The sequence below is a fragment of the Canis lupus genome, chromosome 10 (genome assembly GCF_011100685.1).
Source record: "Canis lupus familiaris isolate Mischka breed German Shepherd chromosome 10, alternate assembly UU_Cfam_GSD_1.0, whole genome shotgun sequence".
Classification (NCBI taxonomy): domain Eukaryota; kingdom Metazoa; phylum Chordata; class Mammalia; order Carnivora; family Canidae; genus Canis; species Canis lupus.
In genome coordinates this window covers 36086195-36108083 of record NC_049231.1, presented here as the reverse complement: position 1 = coordinate 36108083, position 21889 = coordinate 36086195, and the positions used below count along the sequence as shown (strand labels likewise).

Below are 21889 nucleotides of genomic sequence, written 5' to 3'. Positions count from 1 at the left end.
CTGGAAGACTTCATGGATTTTAAAATGTAACTGAGATTAGACTCTCAGATAATATGCATCCTAGAATTCTTAGCTATGTGTTCTCAGTTTCTGTTTTTGATGTTCTGTAGTTATTGCTTGTTAAAGTCTTTTTCATAGGCAGTGATACTTAGCTACACCGTTTCTCATTTGATTGAATTTCTTTAGCTTCATTTATGGCCTCCCACAGTAGGAGTATGGATGGCCTTAACTTACTGCTGTCTGGAAGCCTGCCTTATCTCTGGAGACATGACTTTTTCCCATTACACTCTTAAGCTAGCATGTACTCTTTCTTTCTCTTTTTAATTGAAGTATAGTTGGTTGACACAGAACATTATATTAGTTTCAGGTGTACAACAAAATGATTTGACAACTTTGTATGGTATGCTATGCTCACCACAAGTATAGATACTATCTATCACCATATAACTCTAGCATTCTTCTTGAGAAGGATTTAATTGCTAGCCAAAGAACATTATTGCCCACACCTCTCTCTTAAGATTATATAATTCTTAATAATTTTGTATGTCTTTGCATGAGTGTGTGCTGAGTAGAGTAACTTTTTAAGTGATTGATTTATTGGTAATTGGATTTTTGATCTAGTGTGTCTAAACTGAAAGAACGTGGGAGAAACCCTTTGGTACCAGCTGGCAGAATGCTTTTTTATGGTCACTTTGTTTAGTGTAGATAGGGGGAGCAATTATTTTCTGTTAAGGATGAGGTAGTAAATATTTCGGGCTCTGTGAACCATACAGTCTGTCATGGTGACTGAACTCTGACATAATGCAAAAGTAACTGTAGGCAATAAGAAACTGAATGAGCATGACTATGTTCTTAATAAGACTTTATATATAATAGTAGGCCGTGTTCAGATTTGGCCCATGGGCTATAGTTTGCCAGCTTTTGGCATGATGAATAATATATACAGTTGACACTTGAATAACATGGGTTTGAACTGTGTTCCACTTATATGAAGTTTTTTTTCGATAAATGCAATACAGTATTGTAAATGTATATTCTCTTCCTTATGATTTTCTTTTCTTTTTTTTCATGTCAGAGTCTACCATCTTTTATTATTATTTTTTTTTCTCATTACATTCAGGAAAATTATTTTTTAGTAACACTGGAAATGAGAAATATCTGGCTGGGAATTCCATTCTCCCATCACTTCTCAAGAGTATGCTTTGCTGATCTGGGTCACTTTATTCCATTCCTCCTCCCTTCCTCAGCATCCACCCCTCTTCTTCTTCTTTTTTAAATGTTCATTTTTCTTTTCTTTCCCTCTTTTTTTTTAAATTTAAATTCAGTTAACTGAGATATAAACATCTAATGTATTATTAGTTTCAGAGGTAGAGTTCAATAATTCATTATATAACACCCAGTACTCATTATATCATGTGCCCTCCTTAATGTCCATCATCCAGTTATCCCATCTTGCCATCCCCCTCACGTATAGCAACCTTCACTTTGTTTCCAATGATTAAGAGTCTCTTTATGATTTGTATCCCTCTCCTGATTTCAACTTGTTTTATTTTCCCTCTCTCCCCTATAATACTGTTTTGTTTTTTAAATTCTACATGAGTGAGATCACATGATAATCGTCTTTCTCTGATGAACTTATTTCGCTCAGTATAATACTCTCTAGTTCCATCCATGTTGATGATGTAAGTGGTAAGATTTCCTCCTTTCTGATGACTGAGTAATATTCCACTATATATAAACCACATCTTCTTTATCCATTCATCTACTAATGGACATCTGGGCTTTTTCCACAGTTTGTCTATTGTATATATTGCTGCTATAAACATTGGGGTGTAAATACCCCTTCAGATCACTACATTTTGTATCTTTGGAGTAAATACCTAGTAGTGCAATGGCTGGGTTGTAGGGTAGCTCTATTTTTAACTTCTTGAGGAACCTCCATACTGTTTTCAGAGTGGCTGCACTAGCTTGCATTCCCGCCAACAGTGTAAGAGTGTTTTCTTTCTCTGCATCTCAGCCAATATCTGTCATTTCCTGACTTGGAAATTTTAGCCATTCTGACCAGTGTGAGGTAGTATCTCATTGTGGTTTTGATTTGTATTTATTTCCCTGATGCCGAGTGATGTGGAACATTTTTACTTGTGTTTGGTGGCCATCTGCATGTCTTTGGAGAAATGTCTGTTCATATCTTCTGCCCATTTCTTGATTGGATTATTTGTGTTTGGGGTGTTTAGTTTGATCAGTTCTTTATAGATCTTGGATATTAGCCTTTTATCTGATAAGACATTTGCAAATATCTTCTCCCATCTCAAAGGCTACTTTTACTTTTGTTGACTGTCTCCTTTATTATACAAAAAGCTTTTTATCTTGATGAAATCCCAGTGGCTTATTTTTGCCTCTGTTTCACTTGGCTTTGGAGACTGTCTAGCAAGAAGTTGCTCTGGCTGAGGACAGTGATGTTGCTGCCTGTGTTTTTCTCTAGAATTTTGATGGGTTCCCTTCTCACATTTAGATCTTTCATCCATTCTGAGTCTAGTTTTTTTGTATGGTTTAAGGAGATGGTCCAGTTTCATTCTTTTGCTTGTGGTTGTCCAGTTTTCCCAGCACCATTTGTTGAAGAGACTATCTTTTTTCCATTGGATATTCTTCCTGCTTTGTCAAAGATTAATTGATCCAATGATCTGTGTGTCTGTTTTAGTACCAGTACCATATTGTCTTGATGATTACAGATTTGTATATCTTGAAAATGATTATGGTTTTTTAATACCGTGAAGTCCGAGTTTGAATGCCACCAATTTTGGTTTTCTTTTTTAAGATTGCTTTGGCTATTTGGGTTCTTTTCTGGTTCCATATAAATTTTAGGATTATTTGTTCTAACTCTGAAAAAAGTTGATGGTATTTTGATCCTATTTGATCCCTGTTTGATAGACATTGCATTGAATGTATAGAATGTATAGATTACGCTAGGTAGCATACATTTTAACAATATTTGTTCTTCCAGTCCATGAACATGGAACATTTTTCTGTTTCTTTAGGTCTTCCTCAATTTCTTTCATGAGTGTTCTATAGTTTTCTGAGTACACATCCTTTGCCTCTTTGGTTAGGTTTACTCCTAGGTATCTTATGATTTTTGTGCAACTGTAAATGGGGTCAATTCCTTAATTTCTCTTTCTTCTGTCTCATTCTTAGTATATACAAATGCAACTGGTTTCTGTGCATTGATTTTATATCCTGCAACTTTGCTGAATTCCTGTATGTGTTCCAGCAATTGTGGGGTGAAGTCTTTTATTTTTTCCACATACAGTATCATGTCATTATGAAGAGTGAGAGTTTGACTACTTCTTTGTCAGTTTGAGTGCCTTTTATTTATTTGTTTTGTCTGATTGCTGAGGCTAGGACTTGCAGTACTATGTTGAGCAACAGTGGTGATAATGGACATCCTTGCTGTGTTCTGACCTTAGGAGAAGTCTTTCAGTTTTTCCCCATTAAGAATATTATTCACTGTGGGATTTTCATAGATGGCTTTTATGATACTGAGGTATCTTCCCTTTAACTCTACACTGTGAAGAGTTTTAATCAAGAAAGGATACTGTATTTTGTCAAATGCTTTTTCTGTATTTATTGAGAGGATCACATGGTTCTTATCCTTTCTTATATTAATATGGTATATCACATTGATTGATTTGTGGATGTTGAACCACCGTTGCAGCCCGGGAATAAATCCCACTTGGTTGTGGTGAATGATCCTTTTAATGTACTCTTGGATCCTATGGACTAGTATCTTGACATCCATGTTCATTGGGGTATTGGTCTATGGTCTACTTGGTTGGGTCTTTGTCTGGTTTTGGAATCAAGGTAGTACTGACCTCATAGAATGTGTTTGGAAGTTTCCCTTCCATTTCTGTTTTTTGAAACAGCTTTAGAAGAACAAGCATTATTTCTTTAAATTCTTGGTAGAATTCCCTTGGGAAGCCTTCCGGCCCTGGACTGTAGTTTGTTGGGAGATTTTCAATTACTGCTTCAATTTCCTTGCTGTTTATGGGTCTGTTCAGGTTTTCTGTTTCTTCCTCTTTCAGTTTTGGTAGTTTATATGTCTCTAGGAATGCACCATTTCTACCAGGTTGCCTGATTTGTTGACATATAATTGCTCATAATATGTTCTTATAATTGTATTTTCTTTGTGTTGGTTGTGATCTCTCCTCTTTCATGATTTTATTTATTTTTGTCCTTTCTGTTTTCTTCTTGATAAGTCTGGTCAGGGGATTATCAATCTTACTAATTCTTTTGAAGAACCAGCTCCTAGTTTTGTTGATCTGTTCTATTGTTCTTTTGGTTTCTGTTTCATTGATTTCTGCTCTAATCTTTATTATTTATCTTCTCCTGCTGAGTTTAGGCTTAATTTGCTGTTCTTTCTCCAGCTTCTTTAGGTTAAGGTTAGATGGTGTGTGTATTTGAGACCTTTCTTGTTTCTTGAGAAAGGCTTGTATTGCTATATACTTTCCTCTTAGGACCACCTTTGCTGCATTTCAAAGGTTTTGAACAGTTGTATTTTCATTTTCATTTGTTTCCATGAATTTTTAAAATTCTTCTTTAATTTCCTGGTTAACCTACTCATTCTTTAGTAGGATACCCTTTAACCTATTTTACTGATTTTGAGGGGGTTTCTCTGTGCCTTCTGGACTTTCATGCTGCTTCCTTTCCCAGATCAGCAAAGTTCTCAACTATTATTTGATCAAATACACCTTCTGCCCCCCCTCCTTTTTTCCTCTTCTTCTGAGATCCCAATTATTCTAATATTTCACTTTATGGTATCACTTATCTGTCAGATTCTCCTTTTATAATCCAGTAGTTATTCATCTCTTTTTTTCAGCTTTATTCTCTTATTTTGTCTTCTGTATCACTGATTCTCTCCTCTGCTTCATTTATTGTAGCAGTTAGAGACTCCCATTTTTTTGTTGCCTCTCATCTCTTTTTAATTTCAACTTGATTAGATTTTAGTTCTTTTATTTCTCGAGAAAGGGATTTTCTAGTGACTTCTGTGCTTTGTTCAAGCCCAGCTAGTATCTTTATAATTGTTGTCCTGAACTCTAGATCTGACATGTTACTTATATCTATACTGATTAAGTCCCTGGAAATCAGTACTGCCTCTTGTTCTCTTTTTTGAGAACAAGTGAGTTTTGAGTGAGTTTTTCTGAGTGAATTTCTGAGTAAACAAGTGAGTGAGTTTTGAGTGAGTTTTTCTGTCTTGTTTCTATCCAGAGAAAAATAGATGAATGAGAGATCAAAGTACTAAAATGACAACAACCCCAGAGAAATATATACTAAACAAATCAGAAGAGACCTGAAACTGAAAAAGAAAATTAAAAATATTAGAGAGATAATATAATTAAATAGGTGAACAGAGCAGACCAATACACAGTAGATCCTGTGTGTATTTTGGTCTGTTTATTAGAATAGAAAACTATATCCCAAAATTATATTGTGAAAGAAATTGTATTGTGAAAGAAAAACATATATATGTACAAAAGTAAAATTAAATATGATAAATGGATAGAATGGATAGAATGTAACTGTGGAAATGAAAGCTTAAAAAGACTTTAAAAAAGAGTTGATAAAATAAGGAATTGGTTTAAAAAGAAAGAGAAAAGAGAAATTAAAATTGGAAGACTAAAGAATCATGGAGGGAAAACCCATGAGTTCTATATACTGTGTTCCCCTAGGACTGGAGTTTTGCAGTTCTGTGTGATGAGTAAGCTTGGTCTCAGCTGGATGTTCTTGCTGGTCTTCTCGGAGAGGGACCTGTTGCACTGAATCTCAGGTGTCTTTCCCCGGGTGGAACCGCACTGCCCTTGCCGCGGACCAGGCTCTGTAAGCGGTTTCTGATTGCTCTGTGTGGCTTTTGTTCCCCGAAGGCTTTCACTCTGATTTAGAGGATGAGAATGGAAATGGCAGCCTCCCAATCTCCAGCCCCAGAGCTGAAAGCTCATGCCCCCAACTCCTCAGTGTGTCCTTGGGGAAAGCAGTCACTCCTGTCTGTCCTGTCTCTGTCTGCACTCCATGCTCACCCAGCCTGTGACCAAGCATTTTTATTTCAGGCACACAACCCTGCTTCAAGTTTCCAAACCCGCAGACTCCTGTGGCACGCATTGTGCTGCTCCTCCCCGATGAGGGAGGGTAGTCTCACCATAGTTCTGCCACTTACTAGGCCCTGCTCAGTTTGTGGTTTATAGTAACCCTGAGCGGGGAGCCCACTCTTGGGTTTGCAGATAGCATTCAGCTTCCCCACTCCAGTCCTTGGGAATCCGGCTGTACTCAGGTACTCCTGTTCTTTCTGTGACCCCAGGGAGACCACACTGTCCCACCTAGGATTCTGCCTCACTTCACCCACCTGAGTGCTTTTTAGGCAGGGACATCCCTCACCAGAGCAGACTTCTAAAAGTTCTGATTTTTGCACTTGACTCCTATATGACTTTCTGGTACAGGATCATATACTCAATATGAAGAAAACAAAAATGCCTCAGATAATATGAATATACCTGCCAGTGTTCCAGATATTGGAGCTAGTAGTCAATGACTTTAAAATAATGATTAATATGGTCAAGAGAGTAGAAAAAAAGATTGAGAGCTTCATTAGAGAAGCAAAATTTATAAAAAAAATTAAGATGAAATTCTGAAACTAAAAAATAATTGAATTTCAGAACTGCAATGAATGGGTTAATAGCAGATGAGTGCAGCAGAAGACAGGATTAATGAACTGGAAGATAATTTCCTAAAAAGTTTTGGAATAAAAACACTGAGTACAGAAAGAATAAAAAAAATTTCTAAAAGAGATATGTTTAGGGCGCCTGGGTGGCTTAGTTACTTAAGCCTCTGCCTTTGGCTAATGTGATCCTGAGGTCCTGGGATTGAGTCCCACATTGGGTTACCTGCCCCATGAGGAGCCTGCTTCTCCCTCTGTCTCTGTCTCTCTCTGTGTCATGAATAAATAAATAAAATCTTTTAAAAAAATAAAAGAGATGTTTAGTTAAAATTTTTAACATGGGAATCCAAAAAGAGATCATAGAGTAAAAACAATATATATGAAGTGAAATGGCCACATATTACCAAAACTGGTAAAAGAAAATGACAATTTAACAGATTCAAGAAATTATTTTAAGCTTAAGTAGGACAATTATTAAAACCATACATAGGAACATTGTTTTAAAACTGCTGAAAACAATAGATAAAGATAAAATTTTAAAAGTGAACAAAGAAAAACAAGACCCTTTACTTCCAAAGAAGGAATGGTAAGACTTAGGAATTTTAAGGAGGAAATCAGGTACCTTAAATATAAGTAGAGAAAAACTCCCCTGTACAAGGCCAGCATAACCTTGAAACTAAATGTGTCAAAATTGTTACAAGAAAAGTAAGATTCAAACCAGTTGCATGAATATAGATGCAAATTGGGAAATTGAATCTAGCAATACATAAAATAATACAACTGAGTGGATTTAATAGAGGAATACAAAGGTTTCTCATTTGAAACACATTATCTGATAAGGAGAAAAATCGTAATTTCTACTGATAATAAAATTCATCAGCTCATGATAATAGTAATAAAAGAGAACTTAATTTTGATAAAGTGTCTACAAAAAAAAATCCAACAACAAAATAAGTTATTGAAGTGTTTTCCCTCTGAAATCAGAAGGAAGTAAGAGTACTTACTGTTTCTATTGAACAGTGTACTGAAAGTTCTAGTTAGTATGATAGGGAAAAAGAAGATAAGGATTGGAAAGGAAGAAATAAGAATTATCTACTGATAACATGATTATGTAGCTGTATATGTAGGTATCCAAATGAATATACAGACAGGTAAGCAAATGTAGGAGAATCTTTGGATGTAAGTTCAATATACAAAAATCAAGTGTATTTTTATATGCAACAGTAAAATAGTATTATTTATTGAAAGATACCACAGATAATAGCATCAAAAAAGATAGCTTTCCAGGAATACATCTAAAGGAAAGATATGCATAATATATATACTGAAAAGTACAAAACGTTAAAAGAAAATAGAGAACATCTAGGTAAATTGAAGACTATGGATATGAAGACTCAATATTTATAAACATGTCAGTTCTTAAATTTATATATTCCAATTTCAATAATTAGTTACACTACATAGTTAATTTGTACATTTTCTATATATACATAAAAAGTTCAATCAAAAGACATTTCCCATTAAAACATATACTTGTAAGATGTCAAGAGACTTGCAAATTTTATAGAATGAAGTAAACTTAGATACTATTAGTACTTTAGGGACCAATGATGATTTTAGCTATGATATTTTTTTACATTAAAATTTTTATTATCTTATTGAACTATAATTGGCGTATAATATCCTATTGTTTTCAGGTGTATATCATAGTGATTCAGTATTTTTATGCATTTCAAAATGATTTCTACGATGTCTAATTACCATCAGCTATGATCTTTAGTCATGACTGCTAACTCTGTTTTGTTACATTTTTTGGTTATATGGATTAGATAAGATAGATAATTTGGGAAACCTTTAGTATGAAATCAGCTTAACTTTTATGTTGAAATATTTAATATCTTCTCACTTTAGTTAAATGAAGTAAGTGAAGAAAACAAGAAGATGGAGATTCAGGCTAAGAGAGTTCAAGCTCGCTTAGATAATTTACAGGTAAGTTGCCTGCTCTTTTGACACAAGTGAATTTTAAATTATTACTTTTGGGTTTTCTTATCTTTAATTAAACAATTGTGTTTTAATTCATGGAAATGTATTGTTGCAGAGGAAGTATGAATTTTTGACAATACAGAGGTTGAAAGGAAATTCGCATGCTGCCAATGAAATGAAAAGTTTAAAACAAGATAAAGTACCAGTCTCAAAAACTCACAAGGTATGATACAATAGAAAATTTTTCCAATAGAAAACAAAGACATTTTTGCTTTGTTCTTGAATGTTTATTTATTTATTTATTTATTTATTTTATTTATTTTTTTTTTTGGCAAACATCATTGTGTGTTATGGAAGGATTCACCATAATAATTGCTTTACAGGAAATATTTGTATAATATTTCTAATATGCTTTTATTTACAAGAGCTAAACAAAGTATTTCAGCAGTGTTTCAGACGCAGACCTTAAACTTATTAAGAGCTTTACTATTCATTGTATTTGAAGATTCTACAAGCTTTCAATATTTTCTGTCTAGATTCCAATCCATGCCTGAATGGGCTTTGTTTATTTTTCCTAAGGATTTTTTTACTTTGAGGTATAACATACAGTAACATAATGCAGAGGTTGTTAAGTATATAGCTTAGTCAATTTTGAAAATGCCTATACTCAATGTAGCATACAACTAGATTTAGAACATTTCCATCATCCTAGAAAGTGCCCTTGTGTCTTTTTCAGTTCTTTCCTACAAGAAGTAGCTGTTAATCCAAGTGGGTGGAGGGGACATCAGTGAAGGCATCAACACCAACCTGCACATCTTTTCTGAGGTTCCAAGTCCAAGGTCTGCCTTCTCTCTGGGCTTGGACCTATGATTTCTTGTACAAGTAGGGCTGGCTCTGGCCTGCCAGGCAACACATATGTAAATAGATTTTTTGTGGTTGTAAATGAAAATGTTTCACTATTCCCACCTTCACCTTTTTCCTGTCATACAACTTTCCATGTTTATTAAAGGAGATGTTTTTATACTTAGTATCTAAAATGATTGAACTTATCATCTAAAGTTTCTGTTTGAAAAAAATACGTTACAATTACCCCTGTTCAGAACAATCCTAAAATTTATATGGAACCAGAAAAAAACCCAAATAGCCAAAGGAATGTTGAGAATGAAAACCAAAGCTGGAGGCATCACAGTTCTGTACTTCAAGCTGTATTACAAAACTGTAATCATCAAGATAGTATGGTACTGGCATAAAAAACAGACACAAAGATAAATGGAACAGAATAGACAACCCAGAAATGGACCCTCAACTCTATGGTTAACTAATCCTTGACAAAGCAGGAAAGAATATCCAATGGAAAAAGGACAGTCTCTTCAACAAATGGTGCTGGGAAAATTGGACAGCTACATGCAGAAAAATGAAACTATTTTTCTGTTACATGTAAAATATTGAATTATTAATGGGACCCTGTTAATTATAATGGGACCTCAGCTCCTCTGAAGACAGAACTGTTAGGGTACAAGAGAGAGTTATTTAAAATCTTGTTTGATTGAGTTCCACGTCGGGCTCCCTGTGCATGGAGCCTGCTTCTCCCTCTGCCTGTGTCTCTGTCTCTGCCTCTCATGAATAAATAAATAAAATCTTAAAAAAATAAATAAATAAAATCTTGTTTCTGCTTTCAAATCTACTTCATTCAGAAATAAAGTTCCGTTTTGTCTCATACATCTTCTATATTTTTAATTAATCAATCAATTAATTAATTAATTTGCATCTCATACATTTTTCTACCAGGAATTTCATTTTATTAAAATTCAGTTTGCGAGCATATGGTATAATACCCACTTCTCATCTCGTGTGCCTTCCTTAGTGCCCATCACCCAGTTACCCTATATCACCACCCACCTCCCCTTCTACAACCCTTTGCTCAGTTTCTTATTTAAGATGGGTTTTCTTCTCTTCTCTCAGCCATCATTTAACATGTTTCTAAGGTTAATTGGAGGTATTTGATTTGGAATTTCCTTTGTTTAGGGAAGCTTTGTCATTCATTACATATTTTAGTGACCTTCTTTTTAGGTAAATTATTCTATGTTCCCCAAATTTAAAGCTTGCTCTTGAAATTTTATGCGATTGTGAGTGGAAATAAATATTTGACTTAATTTTTTACATATAGGTACCACTTAATGCACAAGTTTATGAACTTTTAACTGTCTTCATGGACTGGATTTCAGATCATCACCTTAGTAAAATAAAAAGTGAAGAATCTGGAATGGATGGTGAAAAGCCACTACTCAAATTTGCTTCTCAGAGAAATGATATTCGAGAAAAGTGTATAAAGGTTTGTTTTTTGATTTGTTATATATGATTCATGGAGAATAAAACTGGAGAGCCTGTGTATATGTTACAAGAGAAAAAATATTTAAAGTACTTTTCATAAAAAATTGACCATACTGGTAGTTATAAAATGATTCACTTCAGACTTCATTAAAATTAATTCATACTTCTATTTTTCTTAGCATAATGGGAGTTTCTTTTTAAAAATAGAGACTAGAAGTTAAAAACTTAGTCTAAAAATGTCAAAATAGGGGCACCTGGTTGGCACAGTGGTTGAGCCTCTGCCTTTAGCTCAGGTCGTAATCCTGGGGTCCTGGTAAGAGTCCTACAGTGAGTTCCCCATGGGGAGCCTACTTCTACCTCTGCCTATGTCTCTGCCTCTCTCTCTGTGTATCTTATGAATAAATACATAAAAATTTTAAAAATATATAAAATAAAATAAAAATGGCAGAATAATTGTTAGGCAAATGATTAGTGCTATGAATAATTCGTGATAGCAATCATTTTAGGATTTCAATTCCACTAAAATAATTTTGTTTTTTTTTGTCACGAAGGGATAAAAAGTCTATTTGCAAGAGGCTTCTCATTAACAAAAAGAAGTGATCATTTTCTTAAGTTACAGACATTAATTTGGATATTGGTACTCATGATTTCTCATTAGTCTATGTGGTCATTAGAGGTTGATGATTATATTCTACAAGAAATATATTAAAACTTTTTAGACTGAACATCTATAGTTGTTGGTTTAATGTTTTCAGAAACAATTTCATAATTATTAGAGTTTCTTTCTTTTTTTTTTTAAGATTTTATTTATTTATTCATGAGAGACACAGAGAGAGAGAGCGAGAGAGGCAGAGACACAGGCAGAGGGAGAAGCAGGCGCCATGCAGGGAGCCCGATGTGGGACTCCATACCTGGTCTCCAGGATCAAGCCCTGGGCTGAAGGCAGCGCTAAACGCTGAGCCACCCGGGCTGCCCTAGAGTTTCATTTTAGAAAATTATTTCTAGTTTTCATCCTTACCTAGAATCTGTCTTCTAAATGCCTTTTCTGCTTGCTGGAAGGCTTGCTTCCTTCAAGAAGTTCGTATCCTAATCCCTGTATGTTATATCCTGTGGTAGAAGTGAATTATGGTTGCTAATCAGATAACCTTCCAGTAGAGATTGACCAGTATTGTCTGGGTGAGTTCAGTAATCATGTGAGCTTTTAACCAGAGGGGCAGAAAAGCAGGTCAGGGACTCAGCCCATGCTTGCTGGCTTTGTAGGTGGAGTAAAAGGGCCATGCCAAGAAATGCTTCAAGAAATTAGTTTAGTTTTAGTTACATTTAAGTCTTTGCTTCATTTTTAGTTTTCAGGTTTTTTGTCTCTGGTACAAGATAAAAGTGTAGCTCGTTTTTTACATGTGGATATCCAGTTTTCCCAGCACCATTTATTGAAGAGACTGTCTTTTTCCCTATTGAGTGATATTGGCGTCTCTCATGAATGACAAACATCATTTCACAATCTCTATCCCATTGACCCGTATATCTCTATGCGAATACCATACTATTTTGATTACTGTAGTTTTGCACCAAGTTTGAAATCAGGGAGTGTGAAACCTTCAGCTTTTTTCATTTTCAAGATCATTTTTTGTTGACTCTGCCTGGAGATTCTATATGAATTTTAGAATGAATAGTATTCTGTGGAATATAAAAGTTTTACATTTTTATGTAGTAAAATCCATATCCTTTCTTTTATTTTTACCATCGCATCAGTGTTAAAATAGACTTCTCTTGCCCCAACATTTGGAAAATATTTAACTTTGTATTTTTTTATGTTTCTAGGCTTTTTATTTATTTCATGGTTATTTATTCATTTATTTCATGGTTGAAATATTTAATTTTATGTTTCTAGGCTTTTTATTTATTTCATGGTTATTTATTCATTTATTTCATGGTTGAAATATTTAATTCATCTGTGATATATTTTGGTATAAAGAGTGTAGTAGAGATCCATTTTCTTTCTTTTTTTTAATTTTAAAGATTTTATTTATTTATTCATAGAGAGAGAGAGAGATTGAGGCAGAGACACAGGCAGAGGGAGGAGCAGGCTTCATGCAGTGAGCCCAATGTGGGATTCGATGGGACTCCAGGATCATGCCCTGGGCCAAAGGCAGTTGCTAAACTTTAGCTGAGCCACCCAGGGATTCCCCCATTTTTGTTTTGTTTTTTAAATGGTAAATTATCTTTGTGGAGTCACTCCTATTTCACCCATTGATTTGAAATGTATATGAAATATATATTATATAAGAAATGTATATATGAGGTGGGGTCTATTTCTGCACTCACTACTCTGTTCCATTGATCTGTCTGTTCCTGTACTACTTACTGCTGCAGTGTTCTGATTGATTCTGACTGTAATACATGATTATACATGAGTAGGGAAGTTTCTGGTTATTCTTTTTGTTTCTGGTTATTTTTTTTTTTTTAAGATTTTTTTATTTTATTTACTCATGAGAGATATAGAGCGAGAGAGAGAGGCAGAGACACAGGCAGAGGGAGAAGCAGGCTCCATGCAGGGAGCCCGACGGACTTGATCCTGGGTCTCCAGGATCACACCCCGGGCTGCAAATGGCACTAAACCGCTACGCCACCGGGGCTGCCCTGTATTTTTTATTTGAATAGATTCTTCATTTCTTACTGTTTTTTGTTTTTGTTTTTGTTTTTGTATCTTTTATGTATGTGTTGAAGTTCTCACTGAATCCATACACTCTTCTGAAGTTTAGTGAGTATCTTTTTGGTCATTACTTTGAGTTCTTTATTAGTAATATCAAAGATACTGCCTTGAATATCTTTTTACATATTATCTATCTCTGTTTCCCTTTGCTCTTTTGCTGTGGTTTTGTCCTGTTTTTTCCTTTGGGACATATTTCTCTGTTTTCTCATTTCATGTAACTCTCTTTGTTTGTTGCTACGTATTAGGTAGGTCAGTAGTATCACTTCATCTTGAAAATGCTGGCCTTGTATAGAAGAGGTCCCTGTGTGCCCTGTAGCGCTGTGCCCCCAGTGACCAGGACCAGGTACTCCAGATGTGTCTCTGATGTGGGCTGTGTGTGCTCTCCTTTTGGATCTGAGCCTTTAGCCCCCTTGGCTACAGTGATCCTGCTTTGCCTGCTCTTGGCATACTGGGCAGAATTTGGTTTTTGCCATTCAGGGACTTGTCTGAGGCTTCCATGGGCTTGTAGGTGGGTGGTGCCAGCAGTCTGCAGTTAACCTCTCAGCTGCACTTGCAGGGTACTGAGCAGCATTACTTTCTACCTGCAGGACCAACTAAGAGGCTTTCCTTTGTCAGTGGAGCTGGCAGTCAGACTAGATTCTGCGCTTGGCTTCTCTACCATAGATACCAGTGCACCCAATGGCAGGGCTTTCTCCCAGTGCAGCCAGCTAGAAGACTCAGCTGCTGGAACTGTGGGTGTGCTAGTGTGTGGGGTTATTTCTCCTCCCAGAGCAAGAGTCACTTTGGAGTGATGCCCATCCCTGCTGGAGCGTTTGCAGGGTGTGTTGGGGCTGGAGCAGCTTTGGATGGATCCCTGGCGAGCGATCCTTCGGTTGGGACAGGTTTTTAAGGGAACACTGGGCTGGCATGAGGAATGCAGTGTTAGCAAGATAGATGGAGAGTTTTAGCCTTGGCTCCAACAAGTGTCTGGCTATCAAGTCTGGAGGAGGGAAATTAAAATGGGGCCCTCTGGCACTTTTGTTCTTAGAGGAATCTGAAGATCCCTGCCTCTCCACTGTACCTTCTGAGATTAGTAAATGAATCTTCTTTATATAAACTCCAGGTGCTTTTCAGACTGCTGCTTCTGTGCTGTGTCTTGGGGCTGGAGTTATGCTGGTTCTTTAAGGGTGGGGACTCAGTTTCCTATTGCCCTCTGGCTCTCCTAGAGTTAAGCCTGCTGATTTTCAAAATACCTGGAGTTAAGCCCATCTGATTTCAAAAGCTCCCAGAGTTAGGCCCCACTGGTTTTCAAAGCCAGATGTTACAGTAACTCCTCTTCCGAGTCTTCCCAGTTCAACTCTCCAGTGGCTGGAGTGCCTCTGTAGAGTCTGATCTTGCTTCTCTGTACTTGTGGTATTCCTCCCATTTGTGGTTAGTCTTAACAGAGGTTTGGTTTCCAGCCAAATCCCACCCCTCTTACACTTTTTGAAGTTGCCTCCTCTCTACAATTAACTGTGGAATGTCTGTCTGTTCTTCCAGTCTTCATGCTGTTTGCATAGTAAGTTACATTGGTGTAGCTGTTTAGTGTGGGTGCACCCATGGGACAAGGTAAGCTCAGGATCACCTATTATTCATAGTTTTAAAAATGCTTCCACATTTATTTTTTCATGTAATCCTCATAACAGTTTTTGTGAGATAATTAGCACACCTATCATGCCAATTTTACAAGCAGGATAAGAGAGTTTTGAGATTTTATTATTTTACATGGCTAGGAAGGAAATGGCAAATTTGGAACTTAATGCATGTACTTTCTACTGTCTTGTCTCTAATAATCCATGGTGAAAAACAAAATTGAAATAAATTTCTATTAAGGTTATAAGCATCAATACAGTTTTCCATGAGGAGCTAGCTATTCATTGCTTTATTGCCTTTGTAAATAAAAATTTTCTTTAAAGTTGATATAACTCATTATCTACTAAAATATTAAAGTTCAAGTTTCAGTGATGTACAAAAGTCTATTCTAAACTACATAGTTAAAATAGTAAAAGAATATGAAATAATGGTTTAAAACAGCTTTGAAACTTTATATGGTAGCTAAGATTGTCATAAGTACTGGTCCCTAAGATAGCCATATCTCTCCATCTGTATCTATGTATTTTCTCCATGTTGAAAAGCTGAAGGTTGATATGCAAAAAAATTGTTACAAGAATTGTGAGCTTCCTTTAGGACTGACACATTTGGTATCAATAGATTTCCTGTCAGGTCTTTTCATTACCGTGTATTTTCTGTGCACTGGCTATTATCTCATTTCTACATATATCCTGAATGCTAGGTAATTGACTGTTTTGTGTATTTAAAAATAACTGCTTATAACATCTTGATTCTATACGTCAAAGTTCATTCATATTTTGGGAATCTGTTAGAGACCCTAAAAGAAGCTTTTAGTATTGTTTCCCTCTATGTATTGATTCCAGAAGAAAAATAACCTAGAATTTCTAGCCTATAAAATTTGAAGTAATAATTTCTGTTATAAATATTTAGAATGCAAGAATCAGTAAAATTGTGGAAGCTTAGAGATCTTACTAGAATACTTATTAACCGGTCCATATATAGATGTCTATAGGTGGCTCTCAGTGCTTTTTTATATTTAGTTCAAATTAGAACCTAACAAGGCACATATTCATTAGAACACTCCATTCAGTTTTAGAGTATACATTCCTCTCAAGTGCATCTGGAACATTATCCAGCCTAAGCCCATATGGCAGACCATAAAACAAATCTTTTTTTTTTTTTTTTTCATAAAACAAATCTTAATTATACAGGGTATGTTTTCTGACCATAGTGGAATGAAATTAGAAGTCAGTAACAGAAAAAATTTGAGAAAATCACAAATATATGGAAATTAAATAATATATACCTAAACAACTGGCCAATGAAATAATCACAAGGAAAATTAGAAAACAAGATGAAAAAAAAAAAAAGAGAATACATGTACCAGGATGCATGGGATACAGCTAGGACAATACTTAGAAATGTGCAGCTGCAAATGCCTACCTTAGAAAAGATGAACAATCTCTGTAATGTAACCTTCTACCAAAAGACACTGAAATAGTCCCGTAAACTAATCCTAAAGCCAGCAGGAAAGAAGTACTAAAGAGTAGAGCAAAAGCTAATGAAATAGACAGTAGAAAAACAGCAGAGCAAGGCACCTGGGTGGCTCAGTGGTTGAGTGTCTGCCTTTGGCTCAGGTCGTGATCCTGGGATCAAGTCCTTTATCAGACTCCCTGTACAGAGCCTGATAAAGGACTCCTATGCCTATGTCTCTGCCTCCTTCTCTGTGTCTCTCATGAATAAATAAATAAAATCTTAAAAAAAAAAGAAAAAAAAAACCCAAAATCAAAAGAAGTGAAAGTTGGTTCTTTGCAAAGATTTTGAAACTTGACAAACCTTTAACAAGATTGGCAAAGTAAAGAGGAAACCAAACCAGGATTACTAAAATTGGGAATAAAAGTGGAGACGTTACCAGTCTATAGAAGTAGAAAGGTTATAAGGAAATACTATGAATAATCATGAGCTAATAAGATAAATAAGTGACAACTTCCTAGAGATACAGAAACTGTCAAAAATGACTCAAGAAGGAATAGAAGAGTTAAATTGATCTGTAACAAGGACATTAAATTAATCAAAAGACTGCCTACAAAGAAAAATACAGGCCCATATGACTTCACTGGTGAAATCTACCAGACATTTAAAAAATTAATATAAATTCTTTACAAACTCTTCTCAAATATAGAGAAGGATCTCACACTTACCAACTCATTTTATGAGGCCAGTATCATAGTGATAACAAAACCAGACAAATATATCACAAAAACACTAGAAACCAATCTCTTACTATTACACAAAAATTCTCAACCCAATACAAACAGATTGAATCCAGCCATTATAAAAAGAATTATATACCATTACCAAGTGCAGTTTATCCCAGGAATATAAGGTTCACTTATCCTCCAGAAATCAACTCATGTAATGCATGATAACAGTAGAATAAGGACAAAAATCACAAGATTTTCTCAGTAGATACAGAAAAAGCATTTGACAGTCCAACATACCTTTATGATAAAAGCTGTGAAAAGTTAGAGATAAAAGAGATAAAAGGGAACTTCTTTAACCTGATAAAGCATATCTACAAAACCTACACAGCTAACATCATATTTAGTGAGGAAAAACTATGATTTCTCTCTAAAATTAGGAAGAGAGGAATACTCCCACCTCTTCTATTCGACATGTGCAGGGCAGTTAGCCAAGGAAATGAAATAAACCCAACCAGAGCAGGAAGAAAGTAAAACTATTTGCAGATGACATAATCTTGTTTATGTAGAAGCCTAAGGAATTCACTAAAAAACTGTTAAAACTATTACACAAATTAAGATTAAAGGATACAAGTTCAATATTCAGAAAAGCAATTGTGTGTATATACTAGCAATGAACCATTTGAAAATGAGTTTAAGAAAACAGTTCCATTTTCAGTGGCATCAAAAAGAATAAAATACTTAGGACTCAGTTTTTCAAAAGAAGTGTAAATAAAACTCATGCTCTGAAAACTGTAAAACATTGTTGAAAGAAATTAAAATTGAATGACATCCTTATTCATGGATTGAGCTAGCATGCTTCCTAAACTGATCTACATATTCAGTGCAACCTTTATTATAAAATCCCAGCTGGCATCTTTGCAGGAGTTAATAACCTCATCCTGAAATTCAAATGGAAATACAGGGACTCAGAATATCCAAAACAAGGTTGAGAAAGGACAGAGTTGGAGGATTCACACTTCTTGATTTTAAGTTTTCCTGCAAAGATACAGTAATGAATAGAGTGTGATATTAGCATAAGAATAGATATACAAATCAAGGGAATAGAATTCAGACTCCAGAACTGAACCTCATAGTGTACCCAAGGCCTACACGTAAGAGGTTAAAAAGTACAAAATTCTTTTAAAGAAAACATACAAGCAAATTGTGCCTTTGGATTTGGCTGTGTTTTCTTAAATATGACACAAAGCATAAGAAACCAAAGAAAAAGGGTAAATTGGGCTTTATCAAAATATTTTAATTAACTACTTAAATAAACGAGTTGACCTGAATACACTTTTTTTTTTTTTAAGATTTATTTACTTATTTTAGAGAGAGAGTGGACGTGCATGTGTGTGGTGGAGGGTTGCAGAAGGACAGAGGGAGAGAAGGAATCTCAAATGACTCCCTGCTGAGCACAGAGCCCTTTGCTGGACTTGATCCCATGACCCTGATCATGACCTGAGCCAAAATCAAGAGTCGGATGCTCAACTGACTGAGCTACCTAGGTGCCCTATGAATAGACATTTTTCCAAAGAAGACATATACATGGTTAACAGGTATATGAAAAGCTCAATATCGCTGATAATCTGAGAAGTACAGATGAAAACAAAACTACAATGAGATCTCACGTGTTCTTACCACCAAAAAAAAAAGGATAACTGGATATGTTAATTAGCTTGCTTGTGGTAGTCTTTTCACAAAGTATGCATATATTAAGACCACATTATAGACCTTAGATATATTCAGTTTTGTCGGTCATATCTCAGTAATGGAAGGGATGTGGAAATAACATGTGGAAAAACATGGAATTGGGGGAAAGAGCAGTGTATATTAATTATTTACAAAAGATTTGGATATGAACAGAGTAATAGGCAGGGTTGGAGTATGGGAAAAGAAGGCAGGGTTGAAGTATGGTTATCTTTGGGGGCGTTGCCAACAAATTTGGCTTCTGCATCTCTGCAGCCTATTACATTGCCTTGATAAAACCACATTCCAGTAAATGTGAATTGTTGTTGAGGCCAAATCCAGAAGACACACAAACCTCCATTGTTGAGAAAATTCTAACTAATAAAAAATGAAATCTAAGATGAAATTTTTTTTTAACTTTTATGCCTCAGAGGATACCATCATGAGAGTCAAAAGATAACCCTACTTAATGAAGAAACTATTTTTCAAATCATGTATCTGATAAGGGACTTCCATCTGAAATATTTTTTAAAAAGGCTTATAACTCAGTAATAAAAAGAAAACCTAATTTAAAATGCACTATGGATCTGATTAGACATTTCTCTAAAAATCATATACAAATGGTCAATTAGCACATGAAATGTTCAGCATTACTAATTTGGGAAATGCAAATCAAAACATTGATATATCCTACCCATAGGATGACTAAAATTAAAAAACAACAACAAAAACAGATAATCTTAATTGTGACCAAAATGTGAATGAAGAAATTGAAACTCATACACTGCTGGTGAAAATGTAAAACTCTGTAGCACATTTGGAAAAAGTCTGGCACTTCTTGAAAAGATTTTTTTTTTTAATTTTATTTATTTATGATAGTCACAGAGAGAAAGAGAGAGAGGCAGAGACACAGGCAGAGGGAGAAGCAGGCTCCATGCACCGGGAGCCTGACGTGGGATTCGATCCCGGGTCTCCAGGATCGCGCCCTGGGCCAAAGGCAGGCGCCAAACCGCTGCGCCACCCAGGGATCCCTCTTGAAAAGATTTAACATCAATTTGCTCTATGACTCAGCAACTCCACTTCCAGGTATATACAGGAGAAATGAAGTTATGTGTGCACAAGAGAAATTTATACATGAATGTTCATAGAAGCATGATTCATAGTAGCCAAAAAGTGGAAATAACTCTGATGTCCATGAGTGGACAAATGAATAAATAAAATGGTTTACATCTGTACAGTGGAATATTGTTTGGTGGTTAAAAGGGATGATGTTTTTGGTGCATTCTACAACATGAAAGAACTTTGAAAATATTGACAGTGGAAGAAGCAAGTCACAAAAGACCAAATACTATATGATTCCATGTATATGAAAAATCCAGAAAAGGTAAATGTATATAAAGAAGACAGAACAGTGTTTGCCTAGGGCTGGAGTAGTTGGAGCAAACTATTGAGGTGACTGCTAATGTTAGAGTCTTTTGGGAGAAGGCAATGAAAATGTTCTAAAACTGATTGTGATGATGATTTCACAACTGTGAAAAATTACTTAATTGTACACTTTAGGTGAATTGTATGATGAGCGAATTGTAAAACTATTAACAAAAAATTCACCACCACCACAACAGAAACAAAATATAACCAGCCCTTTGTGGTGTCTTGGTCTTAGTGTCTCCTAAGTCTCTTTAACCTTGGGATACTTCACTTTCTCCACCATCTTCCTTTCTTAGCTTTTTTTTTCTTTTTTAAGATTTTATTTATTCATGACAGAAAGAGAGAGAGGCAGAGACACAGGCAGAGGGAGAAGCAGGCTCCATGCAGGGAGCCCAGCATGGGACTCGATCGGGGTCTCCAGGATCACACCCTGGGCTGTAAGCGGCACTAAACCGCTGGGCCACTGGGTCCGCCTGTTCCTTCCCATTTTTTATGCTAATAACTTGTTGAAGAGTCAAATTCAGTTGAGTATGTCACAGTGTTAATTCTTCTACATACGTTCTTTTGGTGTTATGTAATTTGTATGACAGATACTTTATAGGTAATTCTGTGTATTTTATCGTGCCTACATATGTGTAGTTGCATTTGGAAGATTCCCTCTGAAAAAAATCACTGACCAACCTTCCTTCCTTCTTCTTCATCCTCCTCCTTTTTTTTTTTTTTTTTTTTTTTGCCTATTTTGCCTAGGTTGGGGCTTGAACTCGCACAATCCCAAGATAAGGATCATTTTCTCTACTGACTCTTTACTAGTTTTAAATCTCATATTAAAATATAGGGTGGGGGGGAATTAAGTATACAAGATCTTACTGGAATTAAGAGAGTAGGTATTTATTAAATTCCTTTCACACACAGAAGTACAGTTTAGACATTTTTCAACTTGACATGTCTGTAATTTTTCAATTTTCCTTGAGATTTCATTCCAGAAAATGATTACTAAGATAGTAGGAAACCAGTGCAGACCTTTAAGGAGAAAATAGCATCAAGTTTATGCTTTTAAAAAGATCCGGGGATCCCTGGATGGCGCAGTGATTTAGCGCCTGCCTTTGGCCCAGGGCACGATCCTGGAGACCCGGGATCGAATCCCACGTCGGGCTCCCGGTGCATGGAGCCTGCTTCTCCCTCTGCTTATGTCTCTGCCTCTCTCTCTCTCTCTCTCTG

At 35.6% G+C, this 21889-nt stretch overlaps 1 protein-coding gene across 10 annotated transcripts in view; it reads left to right on the top strand.

Moving 5' to 3' along the window:
* The window catches only part of CCDC138 (coiled-coil domain containing 138), a 110404-nt gene that overhangs the window by 34226 nt on the left and 54289 nt on the right, over positions 1-21889 (top strand). For 8 of the 10 annotated variants that reach the window (XR_005365708.1, XM_038550846.1, XM_038550844.1 and 5 more), the window contains 3 exons: positions 8612-8689; positions 8799-8906; positions 10851-11015. Coding sequence is in view for 9 of the 10 variants with exons in the window: in XM_038550844.1 (XP_038406772.1) it covers positions 8612-8689; positions 8799-8906; positions 10851-11015 (351 nt within the window). In the remaining variant the exon portion in view is untranslated. Of the gene's footprint in view, positions 1-5742; positions 5869-8611; positions 8690-8798; positions 8907-10850; positions 11016-21889 lie in introns of those variants that run through there. The other 2 variants (XM_038550847.1, XM_038550845.1) reach the window with 2 other exon arrangements.